General features: G+C 49.1%; 1 protein-coding gene across 1 annotated transcript in view; it reads left to right on the top strand.

The window, feature by feature from the left end:
• trpn1 (transient receptor potential cation channel, subfamily N, member 1) overlaps positions 1-20,173 on the top strand; it is a 162,570-nt gene that overhangs the window by 122,334 nt on the left and 20,063 nt on the right. Inside the window, exons 24-25 of the mRNA XM_038810458.1 lie at positions 1,908-2,114; positions 7,303-8,674. Of these exons, the coding sequence (XP_038666386.1) occupies positions 1,908-2,114; positions 7,303-8,674 (1,579 nt within the window). The remainder of the gene's footprint in view (positions 1-1,907; positions 2,115-7,302; positions 8,675-20,173) is intronic.

The raw sequence follows: 20,173 nt of genomic DNA, 5'->3' as shown, positions 1-20,173 counted from the left end.
TGTGTAATTTCTCCTTGTAACCTAACCCCTGTGGTCCAGGTGTCATCTTTGTAAACCTGCATTGCACTCCCTCCAAGGCTAAAAGATGCTTCCTAAGGTGTGGTGCACAGAACTGCTCACAGTGACTCCAAGTGGTGTCTAACCAGGGTTTTGTATAGCTGCAGCATAACCCCAGTGTCTTTATACTCCAATCCTCTAGATATAAAGGCTAGCGTTCCATTAGCCTTTTTGATTATTTTCTGCACTTATTAATCGAATTTTAAGGATCCCTGAATCCCAAGTCTCTTTGCACATCCACTGTAACCAACCACTTGGCATTTAGAAAGTACTATGCTCTATACTTTTTTGGTCCAAAATGGATAACCGCAAACTTGCTGACATTAAATTCCATCTGCCATAATTTTGCCCATTCACCTAGTCTGTCAATATCTCCTTGCAATTTTCTGCAATCATCTAGGCTACCTACAATGCCATCTAACTTTTTATTATCCGCAAATTTGGATATATGATTGTCTATGCCATCATCCAAGTCCAGTAAGAAGTCTTACAACACCAAGTTAAAGTCCAACAGGTTTGTTTCAAAGACGAGCTTCCTCAGGTTCATATATTCACCTGAGGAAGGAGCAGTGCTCCGAAAGCTCATGTTTGAAACAAACCTGTTGGTCTTTAACCTGATGTTGTAAGACTTCTTATTGTGCTCACCCCAGTCCAACGCCGGCATCTCCACATCATCATCCAAGTCATTCATGAATAATGTGAATATTTAAGGCCCCAAAACAGACCACTGTGGTACACCACTAGTCACCGCCTGCCAATTAGAGTAATTACCCATTATTCCCATTCTCTGTCGCCTGCCACTCAACAGCGTTACTAACCAAGTCAATCATTTGCCCTCAACTCCGTGGGCTTCCACCTTAGTTAACAATCTCTTATGTGGGACTTTATCAAATGCCTTCTGGAATCCATGTAAATAGCATCCATAGACATTCCCCTGGTCACTATCGAAGTCACCTCTTCAAAAAATTCAGTTAGACTAGTCAGGCATGACCTTCCCTTTACGAATCCATGCTGGCTCTCCCTGATCAACCAACGTTTGTGGAGGTGTTCAGTTACCCCATCCCAACTCCAGCAATTTTCCCACCACAGATGATAGGCTAACCAGTCTGTAATTCCCTGGTTCTAACCTTCAGGTGTTATTCATCTGTCTTCCCAGACACTTTAATCAAAACAAGCTTTATTCTAAGAACTTAGTTAACATTTATATAAACACATAGCAAGAATTTGTATCAATTACAAACATAAATACACCACCCAGCTGCAGTAATCTATCTATAACACTTAATGAATTCCCCCTTAACTGTTCCAATTCAAATACAAAATCCCATAAACAAAAGCCCCTTTTCAAGGGCGTGACCCAGCACTCTGCATTCTCACTTGAATAAGATTTGCTTTCCCTGAGATTCTGACCCTGTCTCACGAGCAGCTTTAAACCCTTCCGAAAGGCAAACTATATCTTTTAAGTTGCAAAGCAGGTAGCTATAATCAATGTTTTTTTTTGCTGGAACAGATATTTAAATTGAAAATAGTGAGAGACAGGCCAAAACACTTATTTTCTCTGTCTGTAGTCCACAGCAGTCAAAACTGAAAGCGAAAGTAAAACAGACCTCACAGCCACAGCTCAGCTCCACACACAAAACAACATCACTGACATCACCATGTGAAAAGACAAATACATTTCTTAAAGAGACAGTTCCATGACACAATATCTCTGCTTTCCCTCTTTCCCAACAGTCAGAGAAAAGGCGACCGTACAAAGTGGGGGATAGAGGGGGAGGGCAACATTGAGCTAGAAAACGAAAATGATCACAATGTTGAATTCAATTGACTATTTTCACTCCTCTGTTCAGAATGGTTGGACTCCACTGCACTTTGCAGCCAAGTCTGGTTACCTGGATACAGTACAGTTCCTGGTGGAAAACGGAGCTTCTCCCAAGTTGGAATGTAAGGAAGGAAAGACTCCTATTCAGTATGCAGCAGCTGACCATCACCAAGAGGTGGTCAGCTTTTTAATCCGAAAGAACAATATCACGTTTAAACTAACAGAGGATCGCAAGGTAGGCGGTTGAAGTGCAAAACTGTGGACAGCACCTCTGTTGAATCTACGCGGATAGCATGCTACCATTTATATCACATTCAGCACAATTAATTTTTTCATAGAATATTTCCTGACCTCATTGCAGCCTTGGTTCAAACATGGACAAAAGAGCTGAATGCCAGAGGTGAGGTGAGAGTGACTGCCCTTGACATCAGGCAGCATTTGACCGAGTATGGCATCAAGGACCCTTAGCAAAACTAGAGACCGGGGGGGGAATCGCTCCACCGGTACAAGTCATACCTGGCAGAAAGGAAGATGGTTGTGATGGTTGGAGGTCAATCATCTTAGCTCCAGGACATCTCTACAGAGGTTCCTCAGGGTAGTGTCCCAGGCCCAACCATCTTCAACTGCTTCATCAAGCTTCTACCATAAGGTCAGAAGTGGGGATGTTTGCAGATGACTGCACAATGTTCAGCGCCATTTGCGACTCCTCAGATCATGAAGCAGTCTGTGTACAAATGCAGCAAGACATGGACAATATCCAGGCTTGGGCTGACAAGTGACAAGTTATATTTGTGTCACACAAGTGCCAGGTAATGACCATCTCCTATAAGAGAGGATCTAATCACTGCCCATGGACATTCAATGGCATTACCATCGCTGACCCCCGCAATCAACATCATGGGAGTTACCATTGACCAGAACTGAACAGGACTAGCCATATTAATACTGTGGTTACCAGGGCAGGTCAAAGCTCACAATCCTAAGGCAAGTAACTCACCTCCTGATCCCCAAAGCCTGTCCACCATCTACAAGGCACAAGTCAGGAATGTAATGGAATACTCTCTACTTGCCTGGATGACTGCAGCTCCAAACACACTCAAGAAGCTTGACACTATCCAGGACAAAGCAGCCCGTTTGATCGCTCCCCCTTCCACAAACCTTCAAACCCTCCATCACCGACTATCTAGGGTTCTGACGAACACTGGCAGTCGTGTGTACCATCTACAAGATGCACTGCAGTAACTCACCAAGGTTCCTTAGACAGCACCTTCCAAACCCACGACCACTACCATTTAGAAGGACAAGAGCAGCAGATACCTGGGAACCGCACCACCTGGAGGTTCCTCTTCAAGTTACTCACCACCCTGACTTGGAAATATTCTGCCGTTCCTTCACTGTCACTGGGGCAACATCCTGGAACACCCTCCCTAACAGCACAGTGGGTGTATCTACACTTGGAGGACTGCAGCGGTTCAAGAAGGAAACTCACCACCACCTTCTGAAGGGCAACTAGGGATGGGCAATAAATGCTGGCCGAAACAGCGACACCCACATCCCATAAATTAATTTAATTATTTTTTAAAAGAATAACACAAGAGGAGGTCATTCCAGCCATCAGGCCCCCATTGAAAGAGCTAGCCAATTAGTCGCAATGCCCCGCCCCCCCCCCCCCCCCCAATAACCTGCAAAGATTTCCCTTCAAGTATTTACCCAGTTATCTTGCTGCCACCACCCTTCTCGGCATTGGTAATATCGATCAAGCTACATTGTTTACATGGCCAAATATGAGTGAATAAGAAATTCATATTGATGTAATTCACATGAATAGACATCTATATAAAAAATAAGGTACCTGACAGAATCAATAAACAACCTACTTTATTAACTTTTGTCTGCATGGTTCAGTGTGTGCGCCTGTTTGATCTTTCTAATTAGTGTAATATTTTTGCTATTTATAATTGGAACCTGTAATGTCAAGAGACTTAGGGCAGGTGTCATAATCCCCACGAGGCCCATGGGGAAACCATAATTGATCTCCCTCGGACTCTGGGAATACAAGCTTCTCAGGTACTGGGCGGAAGCCCACCCAGCTGGGGCTCGGGAAACTGAGCATAGAAACCGGCCCGAGCAGGGACCGGCACGTTGGTTGACCCAATGGGGACTGTGATTGTGGACCGTTACTGCCATGGGCGGACTTTATTTTAGTTAAATAAATCTTGTGTCACTCCTACCACTGGCTTCCTGGTCATTAAAGCAGGATTTTCCGTTTGGGAGAATAAGTTCTCCCGCAGAGTAGAATCACTCCTATTCTGGGCCAACGTTAGGAGCGGCGCCCACGAGCAACTCCCTCTCTCTTGCCATGAGGGGAGAGTCACCTGGATTCTGATATCCCCCTTTCAGGCTGCCATTTTGAGCTGGCAGCCCAATACTGATGTCCGGCAGCTGGCACTCCTCCCCACTACAATGCAAATCCTGGCCCCTTCCTCCCTGCCTCCCAATGATAAGTAGGGGCATTCCTCTCCCCAACCAGGGGAACTTGCTGGGATTCTCTGCCCCCCCTCCACCCCCTCCACAGCACACGCATGAGGACAACCTGACCCCCCACCAGACCCACATCAGAACCTCCCCCATCAAACCCCCCAGCAGACCCCATATCAGAGACCCCCCATATCAGAAACCGCATATCAAAGCCCTCCATATCAGAGACCCATCGAATCAGAGTCCCCCTGTATCAGAGACCCCCATATTAGAAGTCTGTCTTTCATTCCCAGCACTGGCTATTTCCACCAGCATGGGAATTGGGCCCAGTTACAATGAATGAGAACTTGGTGTTTAAAGTTGCTGGCACCATTTTAAAGATGGTCAATTCAGATCCCCATGATGTTCATGTACACGGCCAATATCGGGAAGGCTTCTTGATTTGTTTCTGGCATTACAATTCATCAGGAAAGTTTGCAATCTGAAGTGTACCTGTGTCATCAATATTCAGAGCTAACCTGACTTTGGATGGGGGAGTGTTTTGTTTCCAGCGGTTCATGCGGCTAATATTTCTTTTTAAATTTTGACAGTTCTATGGGCATTTGCAAATTGTTATTCTAGAAACAAGAGTGTTTGCTTGGGAGGCAGATCAGGGCAAGCGAGGTTTGGTGTGGGTGGGGGTAAAGTGGGTGAAGGGTGGTGAGGAAGGTATGAGAAGTGAAAAAGGATGAGGTTGGCAGTGCCATAAAGCTTATCCCCATTGCTTTATTTTTGTGTTGAGGTGCCGTTGTTCTCATCCACAGAGATAGACCTCGACGAGGAGATTCACTAGGTTAATCCGAGAACTGAGGGGTTGGATTGAGGAGAGGTTGAGTAGGCTGGGACTGTACTCGTTGGAATTTAGAAGGATGCCGGGGGTGGGGGTGGGGGGGGGTTGTGAATCATATAGAAACATATAAAATTAGGGCAGCACAGTAGCACAAGTGGATAGCTCTGTGGCTTCACAGCGCCAGGGCCCCAGGTTTGATTCCCTGCTGGGTCACTGTCTGTGAGGAGTCTGCACGTTCTCCCCGTGTCTGCGTGGGTTTCCTCCGGGTGCTCCAGTGTCCTCCCACAGTCCAAAGACGTGCAGGTTAGGTGGATTGGCCATGATAAATTGCCCTTCGTGTCCAAAACGGTTAGGAGGGGTTATTGGGTTACGGGGATATGGGGCAAGTGAGGGCTTAAGTGGGTCGGTGCAGACTCGATGGGCCGAATGGCCTCCTTCTACACTGTATGTTCTATATGAAGGGAATAGATAGGATAGATGCAGGCAGGTTGTTTCCACTGGCAGGTGAAAGCAGAACTAGGGGGCATAGCCTCAAAATAAGGGGAAGTAGATTTAGGACTGAGGTTAAGAGGAACTTCTTCACCCAAAGGGTTGTGAATCTATGGAATTCCCTGCCCAGTGAAGCAGTTAAGGCTCCTTCATTAACTGTTTTCAAGATAAAGATAGACAGTTTTTTAAAGAATAAAGGGTTATGGTGTTCGGCCGGGAAAGTGGAGCTGAGTCCACAATAGATTAGCCATGATCATTGCATGGCGGAGCAAGCTTGAAGGGTCAGATGCCCTACTCCTGCTCCTAGTTCTTATCTCTTATGTCTTATGTTCTAAACCGGGCCACATCAGCATTGGTCCACCTCTGTCTCTTATCCTGATTCCAAAATGTTGGGCCCATCCCTAGTCCTCCGTAAGACAAACATAAGCCAGGCCGGCTCCTCTAAGATGGAGACGAGATTGCGGGGTCAAGAAAATTCCCAAATCCCGGCATCTACCTCAACCATGAGTTTATTGTGCCTGTCACTTGAAGTAATCTGAGATCCAGTGGTTCAGTGGTAAAAAATGGCCTAAAACTTCCAGTGAAGTTGGAGAACCCGTGCAAAGCAGCCTTTTGGACTAATTGCTGTTTGAATCCAGCACTTTAGGGGCAGCATATGGCTCTTAGCAGTCTGTATGGATACACTTAGCACTCACCACACACGAGATTTAACAAGATCTCACAAAGAGCAGAGGAGTATAGGGTACCTGAGAATTTCTGTAGCTCACTATGCCATCACAAGCTGCAGCAGTTTGTGACTTCATATGGTTTTGGTGTGCTTGGTGTGTTGAATCCCACCCCCATGCTTCCTCTCCTCAGAATTCAGTCTGTCCCAGTGGCAAATGGAATGGTCATTTGTTGTTTGTTATTGAGAAAATGGCATTGATCAGCTGCTGTCCAGGTTAACTCAGGTCTTTGCTATCTTCCCTTCTTTCCCATCCCAGGCTTGCCAACTGTTATATTCAATCACACAATTCCAAGGTGGTACTTCCTCCCTCCTCCACCGACGAACAGTGGCAGCCGTGTGCACCATCTACAAGATGCACTGCAGTAACTCATCGAGGTTCCTGAGGCAACACCTTCCAAACCCACGACCACTAACATCTGGAAGGACAACAGTAGCAGATACCTGGGAACTCCAGCAACTGGAGGTTCCCCTCCATCCTGACTTGGAAATATATTGCCGTTCCTTCACTGTTGCTGGGTCAAAATCCTGGAACTCTCTTCCTAACAGCACTGTGGATGTACCTACACCTCCTGGACTGCAGTGGTTCAAGAAGGCAGCTCATCACCACCTTCTCAAGGGCAGTGAGGAGTGGGCAATATCTGCTGGCCTAGTCAGCGATGCCCAAAGCCCTTGAGTGAACAAAAACAAATTTTGGAGAAACTTTGATATACAGAGTGTGGTTAGTATGTGGAAGCGACCAAGGCTTGGTGGGAGGCAGATAGCATTGGTTCAACTAGGAGGAAGCTGGATAAACAGATGAGGGGGGAAAGCACAGAGTGACATTAGATAAAGTAGGGTGTGGCTTTGTAGCCTTGTAGCCCATCAGAATAACTAACTCAACCTTTGTATATGTTGTTACAGTTTATCTTTGACCTCATGGTCTGTGGAAAGCTCAATCGAAACAAGGTCATTGAAGAGTTTGTACTGCACTCAGCTGCCCCCATGGACACTGCCATCAAGCTCTCCCGTGCTTTTGGCATCACAGCTCTGAAGGAAAAAGAAAGGTCGATGGAGCTGCTGGAAGCGGCCAAGTACTGCGAAAACATGGCGGCCGAACTCCTCACCGTGGCGTCAGGTTGCCGGAGCGCCGGATTCCTTCTCCGTGCTGTGGATCACCGTGGCACAACAATGCTGGATGCTTTAATAGAATGTGAGCAGAAGGATGTGGTGGCTCACCCAGCAGTTCAGAAGTACCTGACCGATGTCTGGTACGGCAACCTGAAGTGGGCCCACTGGAAAATAGTCCTTTTGTTCTTTACCTTCCTGGTTTGCCCTCCTATCTGGCTGATGTTCTCCCTTCCGCTTAAGCACAGGTTCAACAGAATTCCCATCATGAAATTCATGAGCCATTTGGTTTCTCACATCTTTCTCCTGGTGTTATTTATATTAACCATAGTCTACCCCCCACTTAGCCCTATATATGAAGGGCGGATGCTTCCCGGCTGGAATGAATGGCTCCTGCTCGCTTGGCTTTCAGGAATGCTGGTCTCGGAACTGACCCACCCCGGGGAGAGAACGGGACTAGCCTGGATACGGGTTTTCATCCTGGGATTTTCAGCCATTGCCGTCTTCTGTCACCTGCTGGCCTTTGCTTTCCGGGATCATGACCGGCTACACTGCTTCTTTGCTCGGAACATTTTCCTCGCAGTGGCCATGACGCTTTGCTTTGTTCAGTTTTTGGAGTTCCTCACGTTCCACCACCTCTTCGGCCCCTGGGCTGTCATCATCCGAGACCTGATGAAGGACCTGGCCAGGTTTGCAGTCATTCTGGCCCTGTTTCATGTAGCCTTTACCATGCAACTTTCAGCTGTTTACCAGCCTGTATACCCCGTGCTGCTGGTCAACCCATCTGCTGGCAATAGTTCGAGTTCGGGAGAGGATTATTACAATATTCAAGACCCTTTGGATATTACTGTCCTCCTTTTCTTTGCTCTGTTCGGTATGGTGGATCCAGACACTTTGCCTCCATTGTATCGGACACCTACCTTTACCCAATTCATTGTCAAGTTTGTGTTTGGAATGTACCTTGTCATGACCCTGATTGTTCTGATTAACTTGCTAATCGCCATGATGAGTGACACCTACCAGCGGATCCAGGCGCAGTCAGACACCGAGTGGAAGTTTGGGAGGGCCATGCTGATCCGTGACATGATCAGAAAATCAGGGACTCCTTCTCCATTCAACCTGTGCACCAATCTCTTCTACTACATTAAGATGCTGTGCAAACATAGGGGTAAGTCAATGACTCTTGCCGAGTGGAATATATCAAGAACTGGTCCTACCCACGTGAACCAGGTTCCCTGCACCTGATCATTCCCGTAGACCTGGGATAGAGAGAGGGAATATCATCTAGGTTACCTGCCCTTTCTAAATTATGTTCGAGTCATGATCTCAAAAGACACTAATGTGATGCATTCCATGGTATAAGGAGCAACGTTAAAACCTTTGCCTTTCCTTTTCCCATTATCCAGCAGAGATTAAATATTTAGATATTTCCCCAGTGTGAAGTCCCAGGTTACATTCACCCCTTCACTGACTGTTGCACTCTCAGCAGTGTTATTGCTCTATTTTCCGACTGCATGTCACCTTGAGGAAATGCTAGGCCCCACGCTCACCCACAGCCCCCTGACCCTTTTCTCCCTGCCTAAGCCCCCATCACCCCCAGTCCTGAATGCCTTGTCTCACTCTCTCCTCCCACCAAAGTCCCAATCTCTATTCCTCCATTCTGTCCCCATATTCGTCAATCTTCTTCTCATCCCTCCCAATCGAATCCTCTTACACCCAACATCAATCTCCCCAGTCCATGCTCTAATCCCCTGATCTGGTCATAAAATCAGAGAGTGTCAGAGAATTTACAGTGCAGGAGGCCATTCGACCCATCGAGTCTGCACCGGCCCTTGGAAAGAGCACCCTATCTAAGCCCACACCTCCACCCCATCTCTGTAACCCAGTAGCCCCTCCTAACCTTTTTGGACACTAAGTGCAATTTATCATGGCCAATCCACCTAAACTGCACATCTTTGGACTGTGGGAGGAAACCGGAGCACCCGGAGGAAACCCACGCAGACGCGGGGAGAACATGCAGGCTCCGTACAGACAGTGACCCAAGCCGGGAATCAAGCCTGGGACCCCAGAGCTGTGAAGCAACTGTGCTATTCACTGTGCTACCGTGCTGCCCTATGTCCTTACTCTTCCTCTTGTGCACTCATCCAAGCCCCACTCCCAGCTCCCATCCCAGACTCTTAGTCTGTAGACTAGCCCTACTTACTTCTTAACTCCAGCCCCCCTTTCACTCAAGCTCCAATTCCCCATGTCCTCGAGTCCCCAGTCTTCCTCTCCCCCACCTTATCACCAGAAATAACCTCATTAATCCTGATTACACCCCCCCCCCCCCCCCCACACACACCCCAAAAGCCCTCGATATTCTTCAACAAGGCAGTGAGGTGACATCAGTGAGCTGAAGGCAGTTTCTCTACGATGGTAGGCAGAGAGGGCTAGGCACTGGCAAGAAACGTAAAACCCTCCACGTCACTTGGTGTGTGGGCTCTAGTAGCAGGAAATCCTTCCAGGCTGCAAGCAGCTGTAGCCAGGAGAACCCTCCTCTTTTCCGGGATACTCCTAGGGCGCAATCTAATGGCAATCTGTCTAAGTATTATTTGTGGTTGGTTTTGCTGGGAGTTTCCCACCAGCTCTGTTGTCTACTTCCCCACAGCTATCCAACCAGAATTTAGTCACTTTTTTGGGCCCTGGTCAAGCCCAGACTTAGAATTATTTGCATCACTGGGGAACTAATCTCGCTGGCCAGACTGGCTCCACAGAGATCGGCCACCATTTTGAAAGGGTGCCCCGATCTCTAAAAGGGCTTGATGGTCACCCCCAGCTTGGGCAATGAATGGTACTCCCACACACATGGGCATTAATCCCCCCAAGTGATGACAGCCCATTATGGGGTTATTCAAGCCCTCGCCTTTTCAGGCCTTCCACGCCCCCTTTCAGGCCCCTCCTTCCAGGACCCCAAATCACCCTCCCCAACTTTCCAGAAGCCCCTTCATACCCATCCTTCACCTCCCCACCCTTCATACCCCCCTCCACTCCATCATGGGCATGGCCAGGTGGCAGTGCCAAGGTGCCCACGTTCCAGGGGGCCACCCTGCCCTGTCCCTGACAACGCAGAGGCCTCCAATAGCCTGGGGGACACCCCCTGGTGCTGTTTAGCCTGGTCCTGAACAGCGCCCAGCTGGGGACCCCATGGGGAGGCCGTTAGATGTTGGGAACCGATAGATCCCTGGTTAGGAGACCTACCTGGGTTTAAAACCGACTTCGACGCGCAAAGCTTAGTCACGCCCATTAGAACATAGAACAGTACAGCACAGAACAGGCCCTTCGGCCCTCGATGTTGTGCCGAGCAATGATCACCCATCTCAAACCCACGTATCCACCCTATACCCGTAACCCAACAACCCCCCCCCCCCCCCCCTTAACCTTACTTTTTAGGACACTACGGGCAAGTTAGCATGGCCAATCCACCTAACCCGCACATCTTTGGACTGTGGGAGGAAACCGGAGGACCCGGAGGAAACCCACGCACACACGGGGAGGATGTGCAGACTCCACACAGACAGTGACCCAACCGGGAATCGAACCTGCGACCCTGGAGCTGTGAAGCATTTATGCTAACCACCATGTTACCATGCGGGATCCTGGGCGGGATCCTGATTGCAATATCTAACAAAATCTAAGTAGCTCTCGCAAGTTATGCTGGCTGCTGTGAAGCCTGCAGAAGGCTTCTCCTGGCATCTACCAGCCACGTCGTGCTCCCATTTATGTGTGACGCAGCAGGTAGATCACGCCCCTAGTTACAAAGGTGATCCAGGACTATGCCAGCAGCTGAAAGCCTGTGAGACTCCTCATATTCCTGCCCCTACTGCCAAAGCTAGGCTAGAATAAGCTTGTAACTGGCAGGTGGTGTACCTGCATGAGCGCAACTCCCATCCTCTTAAATGTCCTAGGCAGGCATTCTGAGTGCTTCCACGACTGGGCGGATGAGTGGACCTTCTTTAGCCGCTTAGGGAGGGGAGGCAACAACAAAATCATCCCTTATAATTATAAGTCAGTAAAAAAGGAAAGACTTACATTTATGTGGCACCTTTCATTATCATCAGACCTCCCAAGTATTTTACAAGCTAATGAAGTCATTTGAAGTGTTCTAATGTAGGAAACGTGGCCAGCAATATCTGTATAGTAAATTCCCCCAAGCAGCAAACTTACAATGATCAGGAAGATCATCTGTTTTTGTGATTCAGGGATAAATATTGACCAGGCATCCAGGGCTGATGTTCTTCAAAATAAAGCCAGCAGATCTTCTGCATCCTGCTGAAAGGGCAGATGGACCTCAGTTTAAATTCTCATCCCAAAGATTTCTTTTTTTTAAATTTAAGAGTACCCAATTATTTTTTTCCCCAATTTCGGGGCAATTTAGCTTGGCCAATCCACCTATCCTGCACATCTTTGGGTTATGGGGGTGAAACCAACGCAGACACGGGGAGAATGTGCAAACTCCACACGGACATTGCCCCAGGCCTGGAATTCGAACCCGGGCTCAACCCAAAGATGGCACCTTCAACAGTGCAACTACTCCTGCGTGACCACTCCAACCCAACACAGCTACCCTCTCCACCCAACCAGGTCTCCGACCAGCCGATTGCCCTCCCTGGCTCAACACGACTACTCTCTCAACTCAACCTGACTACCTTTCTGACCATCCAACTACCCGCCCGACCCAACCCAACCCAACTATCCTCTCAACCCAACTACCCCTCGACTATCTGATGACCGCCAAGACCCGACGGTCCACTTCAACCACCCTACCACCTGGCATCTCATCCAACTGCCTACCTCACCCATCTACCCATTCACTCATTCATCCATCCACTAACGTCCATTCATTAACACTCAAACTGGACCTTTATACAGAGGTGCTGAGGGGGGTGCCAGACTATTGGAGGTTCTGCCAGCTGAGACATTGAACAGATGCCCCTCACTGGTGGACATAAATGATCTCACAAAATGATTCAAAAAGGAGCAGAGGAAATCCGCTCTCTTTGATCTCCTGGCCAAGTCCCTCAACCAACGTGTCTGAACCAGATGATCTGGTTATTATCTCACTGTTGAGTGTGGAAGCGATTTACTCAGAATGGTTGCCATGTCCTCCACATTGCAACAGTAACTACATTTTAAAAAGTACTTGTGACTTACTAAAGTCATATACAGTTGCAAACGTATAATCAATAAATCAGAATGAATAATAGTAACAATTGGGCAGGTTGCCCAACCTAATAATGCCCCATTTTGGGGTTGGGCCAATCATGGGTTTTCCTGCAGTACGGAGCTCCGACTGAACGTAAGAACTAGGAGCAGAAGGGGCAATTTAGCCCTTCTATCCTGCTTTGCCATTCAATCCAATCATGGATGATCTCAGCTCGGCCTCATCTCCACCTTTCTGCCCTCTTCCCTTAACCCTTCATCCTGCTACTAATTAAAACCCTACCTATCTCCTCCTTAAAGTTGTTTAGTATTCCGGCATCCCCTGCACTCTGGGGCAGAGAATTCTACAGATTCACGGCCCTTTGAGGGAAGTAATTCCTCCTCATTTCTGTTTTAAATCTTCCGCCCCTTAACCTAAAACTATGGCCCCTCATTATAAAATGTCAAACAAGGGGAAACATCCACTCTACGTCTACCCTGTCAATCCCCTTTAGCATCTTTTATACCTCAATTAGATCTCCTCTCATCCTTCTAAACTTCGAGTGAGTAGAGGCCTAACCTGCTCAATCTCTCTTCATAAGACAATTCCTTCCTCCCTGGAATCAATCTAGCGAACCTTCTCTGAACCGCCTCTAATATATTTACATCCGTCCTCAAGTCAGGGGACCAAAACTGAACTCAGTACTCTAGATGCAGTCTCACCAATAACAATGAATGCAAAAATTCCATGTTCCTTCCTCTTTACCTGCTGCACCTGCATGCCAGCTTTCTGTGATTCATGCATGAGGATACCCAGATACCTCTGAATTGAAGCATTTTGAAGTTATTCTTTGTGACTCAAATGTTGGAATTTTACCAACTGAGCCACAACTATCCAAATCATAAGGAATTTAGATAGCAAGTTTTATTGATAACAAGTAGATAAAAGGTTAGGCAAATGTGATGAATGGTTACATTTCAGAGCAATCTCACTTACAGGTCTAGATTTATTTCGAACACTTGACTGAGATTTTCAACCAAGCACTTTTTGTGATTATGATGTCAGATGCAACTTCTAATTTATCGTTATTTTCCGTGTTAACTTACTTTAAACAGTATAAGTTTAAGAATGACATGAGCGTGCTCATTTTATCATAAGGTTAAGGAAGATGACAGCGAAGGATAATGAGGCAACCCGGAGTAATTAACTGCAGAGAGCCAACTTTAATGGGGCAAGGACAGAGTTAGGCCAAAGGGATTGAAACAACAGGTTGACGGGAAAAACTGTCGCTGAAATACGGGCTTCCTTCAAAGCAGGAACGGTTCAGACATAGTCAAAGTATATTCCCTTAAAAGGGAATGGGGAGGCAAACAAATCCAGAGCTCCCTAGATGAAGAAGTATATCGGAATGAAGATAAGGAAGAAAATGTGTGCTTATGACAGATAGAAAATACACTTGAGAACCAAAAGGAGTGGAGAAGCAGTACGGTAGCATAATGGATAGCACTATGACTTCACAGCGCCAGGTTCCCAGGTTCGATTCCCGTCTTGGGTTTGCTTTCTGTGCGGAGTCTGCACGTGATAATAAAGATTGTTCAAAGATTCAGAGGGGAGGTGAAAAAGGACATGAGAAAGGTGAAGAGGGATTATGAGAAAAGACTGGCAGCCAATGTAAAACAGAATCCCAAAGTCTTCTATCGGCATATGGACAGTAAATGAATAGTAAAAGGGGTATGGCCCATTGAGGACCAAACAGGGAATTTACACATGGAGGCTGGGGTATTAAATGAATACTTGCCATTTGTCCTTACCAAGGAGGTAGATGCTACCCAGGACCTGGTGGCAGACAAGGAAACTGGTCCCAAATTCACAAGGAAGAGATGGCTCTTGGTACTAAAAGCCCTCAAGGCACTGGGACTGGGTGAAATGTATTCAAAGACTTTGAACAAAGTGAAAATGGCAATTGTTGGGGCATTGACCGTAAACTTCCTGTCCTCTCTAGACGCAGGGCATGTATCAGAGGGCTCGAGAATTGCACGTTACACCCCTGTTCATAAAGGGTTGTAAGGATAGCCCCAGCAATTTCAGTTTCACATCAGTGGTGCAAAGCTTCGAGGTGCAATTATTCGGGATAGAATTGGTAGTCACATGAAAAAAATGTGGGTTGATTAGGATGAGCCTGCCTTGATTTCTAAAGGGAAAATTGTGTTTAATGAACATGCTGGAGTTTTTGAGGAGGCATCAGAAAGTGTCGATGAGGGTGATTCGACAGATGGGGCACATGGACTTTCAGATGGCATTTGATACAGTGCCGCACAACACACTTGTGAGAAAAGTGGAATAAAAGGGTCAGTAACAATGCGGATACAAAGTTGGCTGGATAGTAGGAAGCAGAGAGCAGCGGTCAATGGATATTTTTCAGGCTGGAGGAGAATTTTTCATGGTTTCCACAGGTCTCTTGCTTCTGCTGATAAATATGAACTACCTAGATCTTGGTGTGCAAGGGACAATTTCAAAGTTTGCGGATGATCTAACACTTGGCGGGAATTATAAACTATGAAGAGGACAGTGTAGAACTTCAAAAGGGATATTGACAGGTGGAGTGGGGAGATAGGTGGCAGATAATGTTCAATGCAGAGAAGTGTGATTTGATGCATTTAGTAGGGAGAATATGGAGAGACAATATAAAATAAGAGGTAAAATTCTTAAAGAGGCTCAGAAGCAGAGGGACCTGGGTCTATATGTGCAAATATCATTGAAGGTGGCAAGACAGGTGGAGAGAGCAGTTAATGAAAATCGCTTATTGTCACGAGTAGGCTTCAATGAAGTTACTGTGAAAAGCCCCTAGTTGCCACATTCCGGAGCCTGACGGGGAGGCTGTTATGGGAAGGCGACTAGGGGCTTTTCACAGTATATAGTATTCTGGGCTTTATTAATACGGACAAAGACTACAAGAGCAAGGAGGTTATGCTGAACCTACACAAGGCACTCGTCAGACCTCAGCTGGAATATTGTGTACAGTTCTGGCCGCAGTGCTATAGGAAGGATGTGAACACATTGGAGGGAGTGCAGAGGAGGTTTACAGGAATGGTTCAAGGGATGAGAAACTTTAGTTATGAATTATGGAGAGGCTGGGACTGGTTCTCCTTGGAGAGAAGAAGGTGAAGAGGAGATTGGATAGAGATAATCAAAATCATGAGGGGGCTGAACAGAGAGATAGGGAGAAACCCATGTGAAAGGGTCAAGAACGAGAGGGCACAAAGCTAAAGTGATTTGCAAAAGAAGGAAATGTAATGTCAAAGAAACATTTTTTACACAATGAGTGGTTCAGGTCTGGAATGCTCTGTTTGGAAGTGTAGTGGAGACAGGTTCAATCGAGGCATTCAGGAGGGTGTTAGATGATTACTTGAATAGTAACAATGTGCAGGGGAACGGGGAAAAGTCAGGAGACAGGCAGTAAATCACGATGCTTGTTTAGAGAGTCGGACAGACATGATGGGTTAATGGCCTCCTTCTACACTCTTAACAATTTTGTGATTCTGTGATTGTTTGAAAATTCATCAAGTTTTCTTCTGTAGTTTGACTGGAGGCAATAAATAGTTGTGTGATACTATCATAAATGAATTCCAATGCTGCAAAGTCAGTGAAAAACCATGGGGAATAGAATAGTTGAATCGTCAGAACAGAAAGAACCCAGTGAACCTCAGAATTGAGGAAAGAAATCTGGGGCAGGATTCTCCATCACCTGACGCCGGAATCAGGAATCGAGACTGGGCGGAGAATGGCGTGTGAGGCGTAAATCGTGTCCTGCGCCGAGCACCCAACAGAATGCCTCCGGTACCACGACAGCGACACTAATGCATTCTACTCTGCACGTACAGTTAACGCTGTTGCCATATATTTTTAAAATAAATTTAGAGTACCCAATTGTTTACCAATTAAGGGGCAATTTAGCGTGGCCAATCTACCTATCCTGCACATCTTTGGGTTGTGGGGGTGAAACCCACGCAGACACGGGGAGAACGTGCAAACTCCACATGGACAGTGACCCAGGGCCGGGATTCAAACCCAGGTCCTCAGCGCCGTAGGCAGCAATGCTAACCACTGTGCCACCATCTGTTGGCATATCATTACCAGGCCTGACTATTCTCTGGGACCTCCGCAATGGTCCGCCTCCGCCACGAGTAACTACCGACAGCGAGTTTCGCTTGTGGCTTTAAAAATCGGGGAGCAGGCTACTGAGGAGGTAGGACATGGAGAGGCACGACCGTGGACTGCCGGTCCTGACACTATCAGGGCTGGCTGGGAAGGGGGGGGGGGGGGGGGGGGGGGGGCGAGCGGGAGATGACCAGGAAATGGCCATGGGGTCACGGTGACCCCCAGGACTGGGATATCCAGGCACGGACCACCATTGCCGTGGACTGCAATCAGCCATCTTGCTGCAACATCCCCAATGACTGCCCACTCGTGCCTCATGGTCGCACAGAGTGACACCGGCCGTTTGGGTGCCCCCCCCCCCCCCCCCCCACTTTCCACTCCCCACAATCGGCGCCGCACAGCAGCGGTGCAGCAATCGGGCTAAACAAGGGCAACACCCACTGTAGCCCCGACAGGATGTTGCCAGACGGGCCCGCGGAACAAACCGCTGGCATGGGTCGTGCCAGCTACCGGTACACCAGCCAGCAGGGATGGGTGCCAGGGCCAGAGGTCTTCACGGTGCCAGGCACCAACGGGGCCCAGGGTGCGTAGGGGAGAGGGCCAAGGGGATTGGCCAGGTGTGGGAATAGGGATGGGGGAGGAGGTAGTGTGGGGGGGGGGTATGTGGGGCAGGGGCTGCAGTGTACGCCAGGCCATCATGCAGCCCATTGGACCTGGTTGGGAATGTCGGTACACACTATGCTAACATGTCTGCCGTTCAACCCTGAAAACAATGGCTACCGGAATCCAACCAGGAATGGTGACCTTCACAGCCACAGCCCTGGGGAGTGAACTGAGGCAGTAAGAGCAGCAGCTGATCGAGGGGGACCATGAAGACCAGGGGCTTGCCCCAGAGGAATGGGTGGCAGCCGGTGAGGATGGAGAGCCGACCACACAACAGACCGAGGAGGAGGTGGGAAGGTAACGATGCCTGAGGCCTTGTGTGTACCAGCACACCTGTCATTTGTGGACCTGCCAGACCAGGCATGTTGCCAAAGACTCCGACTGTGCCAGATCATGGCACACCTGGAACCGTGAGGATATGGGGGAGGACATCCGCTTCTGGTGGCCATCAAGGTGATGGTCGCCCTGACCTTGTACACAACGAGGTCCTTCCAGGCGCCGAGTGGGGACCTGTCTGCAATTGCACAGATCTCGGTGCACAGGTGCATCCGCGCCACCACGAAGGCTCTGTATGCCCATTGGCGCAATACGTCAGATTCAATGTGGACCAAGCCCACCAGGATTCCCCAGGTCCAGGGAGTGATGGGCACTGGCCCTTGAAGGGCAGGTCTTCACAAACTAGAAGGGATTCCACTCAATAAACGTAGAACATAGAACGATACAGCGCAGTACAGGCCCTTCGGCCCTCAATGTTGCACCGACATGGAAAAAACTAAAGGCCATCTAACCTACACTATGCCCTTATCATCCATATGCTTATCCAATAAACTTTTAAATGCCCTCAATGTTGGCAAGTTCACTACTGTTGCAGGTAGGGCATTCCACGGCCTCACCAGTCTTTGCGTAAAAAACCCACCTCTGACCTCTGTCCTATAACGTACTGGTGTGTGACCATGAGCTGCATATCATGCACCTCTGTGCCGGTTACCCGGGCTGTGTGCACGACACCTTCATCCTGGCACACTCAACGGTTGCTGACATCTTCGCGATGCCCCCCCCCAGCAGAGGGGTTGGCCCCTGGGTAACATAAGAAATCCGCTGCGGTCATGGCTGATGCCTATCCGGAGGCCGCAGACCACGCGGAGACCCATGACAGCTATGCCATGCCGTGACCAGGGGCATGATCGAGCAATGTTTCTGCATCCTGAAGATGCCGTTCAGGTGCCTGGACCGCTCTGGGGGGCCCCTGCAGTCTAGCGCTAGGAGAGGCTCCCACATCATGGTGGCCTGCTGCATCCTCCACAACACCTCACAGCAGAGTGGCAGCATGCGGGAGGAGGAGGATGAACGGCAGGCCTACTCTGGCGAGGTGGATGCGGGGAGAGCAAGGATGGGCAGGACATGGGTCCCAGGTGGACACAGAAGGCCGCAAAACATTTGCACCTGGGTCAATGCACACAGGACGCCAGAATTGCCTCCGGGCTGACCAACTAGGGGGCCTGGTCAGCTTCATGAAACTCCACCCCCTCCCCCCAGCCGCCTAACCCCTCCCATGACCACCCTCCAATTGCCACATTACCCAGTGACTGTGCCACATCACCGAGTGACTGGGCCACCTTCCTCTGTGGCGGCTGTGGTCGGCCAGCGCCCTGGCAATGTCACTGATGCCCTCAGCCATGACCCGTTGTGGCTGGACGAAGCTCTGGAGCGCCGCTGCAACATCCAGGTGGCTCTGGTACACGGCTGCCTGTGACAGGGCAGACATGTCCTGTGCCTTGACCACCACCCGCACAGAATGCCCCAGGCCCTGGACATCCTGACCCCTGGCTGATAACTCTGCCCCCAAGACCCCCACCGTGGACCCCAGGTGTTGGCCTGGGTAGGACACATGGTCAGCAATGCCTCCTGCCCCTGCAGGCGGTTGGATTTCTCCAACTGCGCCACAGGTGCTGGATGGTTGTTGACAACTCCTCGTAGTCCCTGGCTCTGTGGCTGCACCTCCATTATTGATGGAACCGCCCTTTCCAGATGCCTGAAATCTGTCCAGGCAGCAGCTCCGACCGTCCGCCCCCTCGGGGGTTCCTACCTCCACCAGATGTACCACGGCGCATGTGTTGTGCGCACCAGAAAGTGTCCCAGGAGCCTCTTCACTAAAGTGCCCAACCGAGGCGAGTATCTCTGGGCTGGTGGACGGTGTTGGAGATAGCTGTGATGGGAAGCCAGTGTTGTCCCGGACTGGTGCTCTGGGTGTCTCATGTTTGGGGTGGTCCCTTCTGTGTCCATGTCCTCCACGCCGAGGGAATCTGCTTGCAGTTGAGGCTGGGGGCAGGGGTCACCAGAAGGGTCCATCCCATCGGCAAGTGATCCTGCAAAACACAAGACATGACGCATGATTGGATTGCGCGCTGCGCTGGTGGGTAGTGGTGTGGGGGTGATGAATGGGGTGGTGTCGAGATGGTGTGGGGCAGTAGGGGACGCTGTGGGGGGTGTTGTCGGGATGGTGGTGGTGAGGAAATGGAGAGGGGTGGTAACACATGTGCCATGGGAACCACAACTCAGCAGGTGCTCACTTGCTCACCCGATGCTGACCTCCTCCTCGACGACTACCCTCTCTGCGGACCCACCAACCAGTCCAGTGCCAACCACTCCGCTGGATGAGGGGCTGCC

Source organism: Scyliorhinus canicula, chromosome 10 (genome assembly GCF_902713615.1).
Source record: "Scyliorhinus canicula chromosome 10, sScyCan1.1, whole genome shotgun sequence".
Classification (NCBI taxonomy): domain Eukaryota; kingdom Metazoa; phylum Chordata; class Chondrichthyes; order Carcharhiniformes; family Scyliorhinidae; genus Scyliorhinus; species Scyliorhinus canicula.
This window is presented reverse-complemented; position numbering and strand designations above follow the sequence as displayed.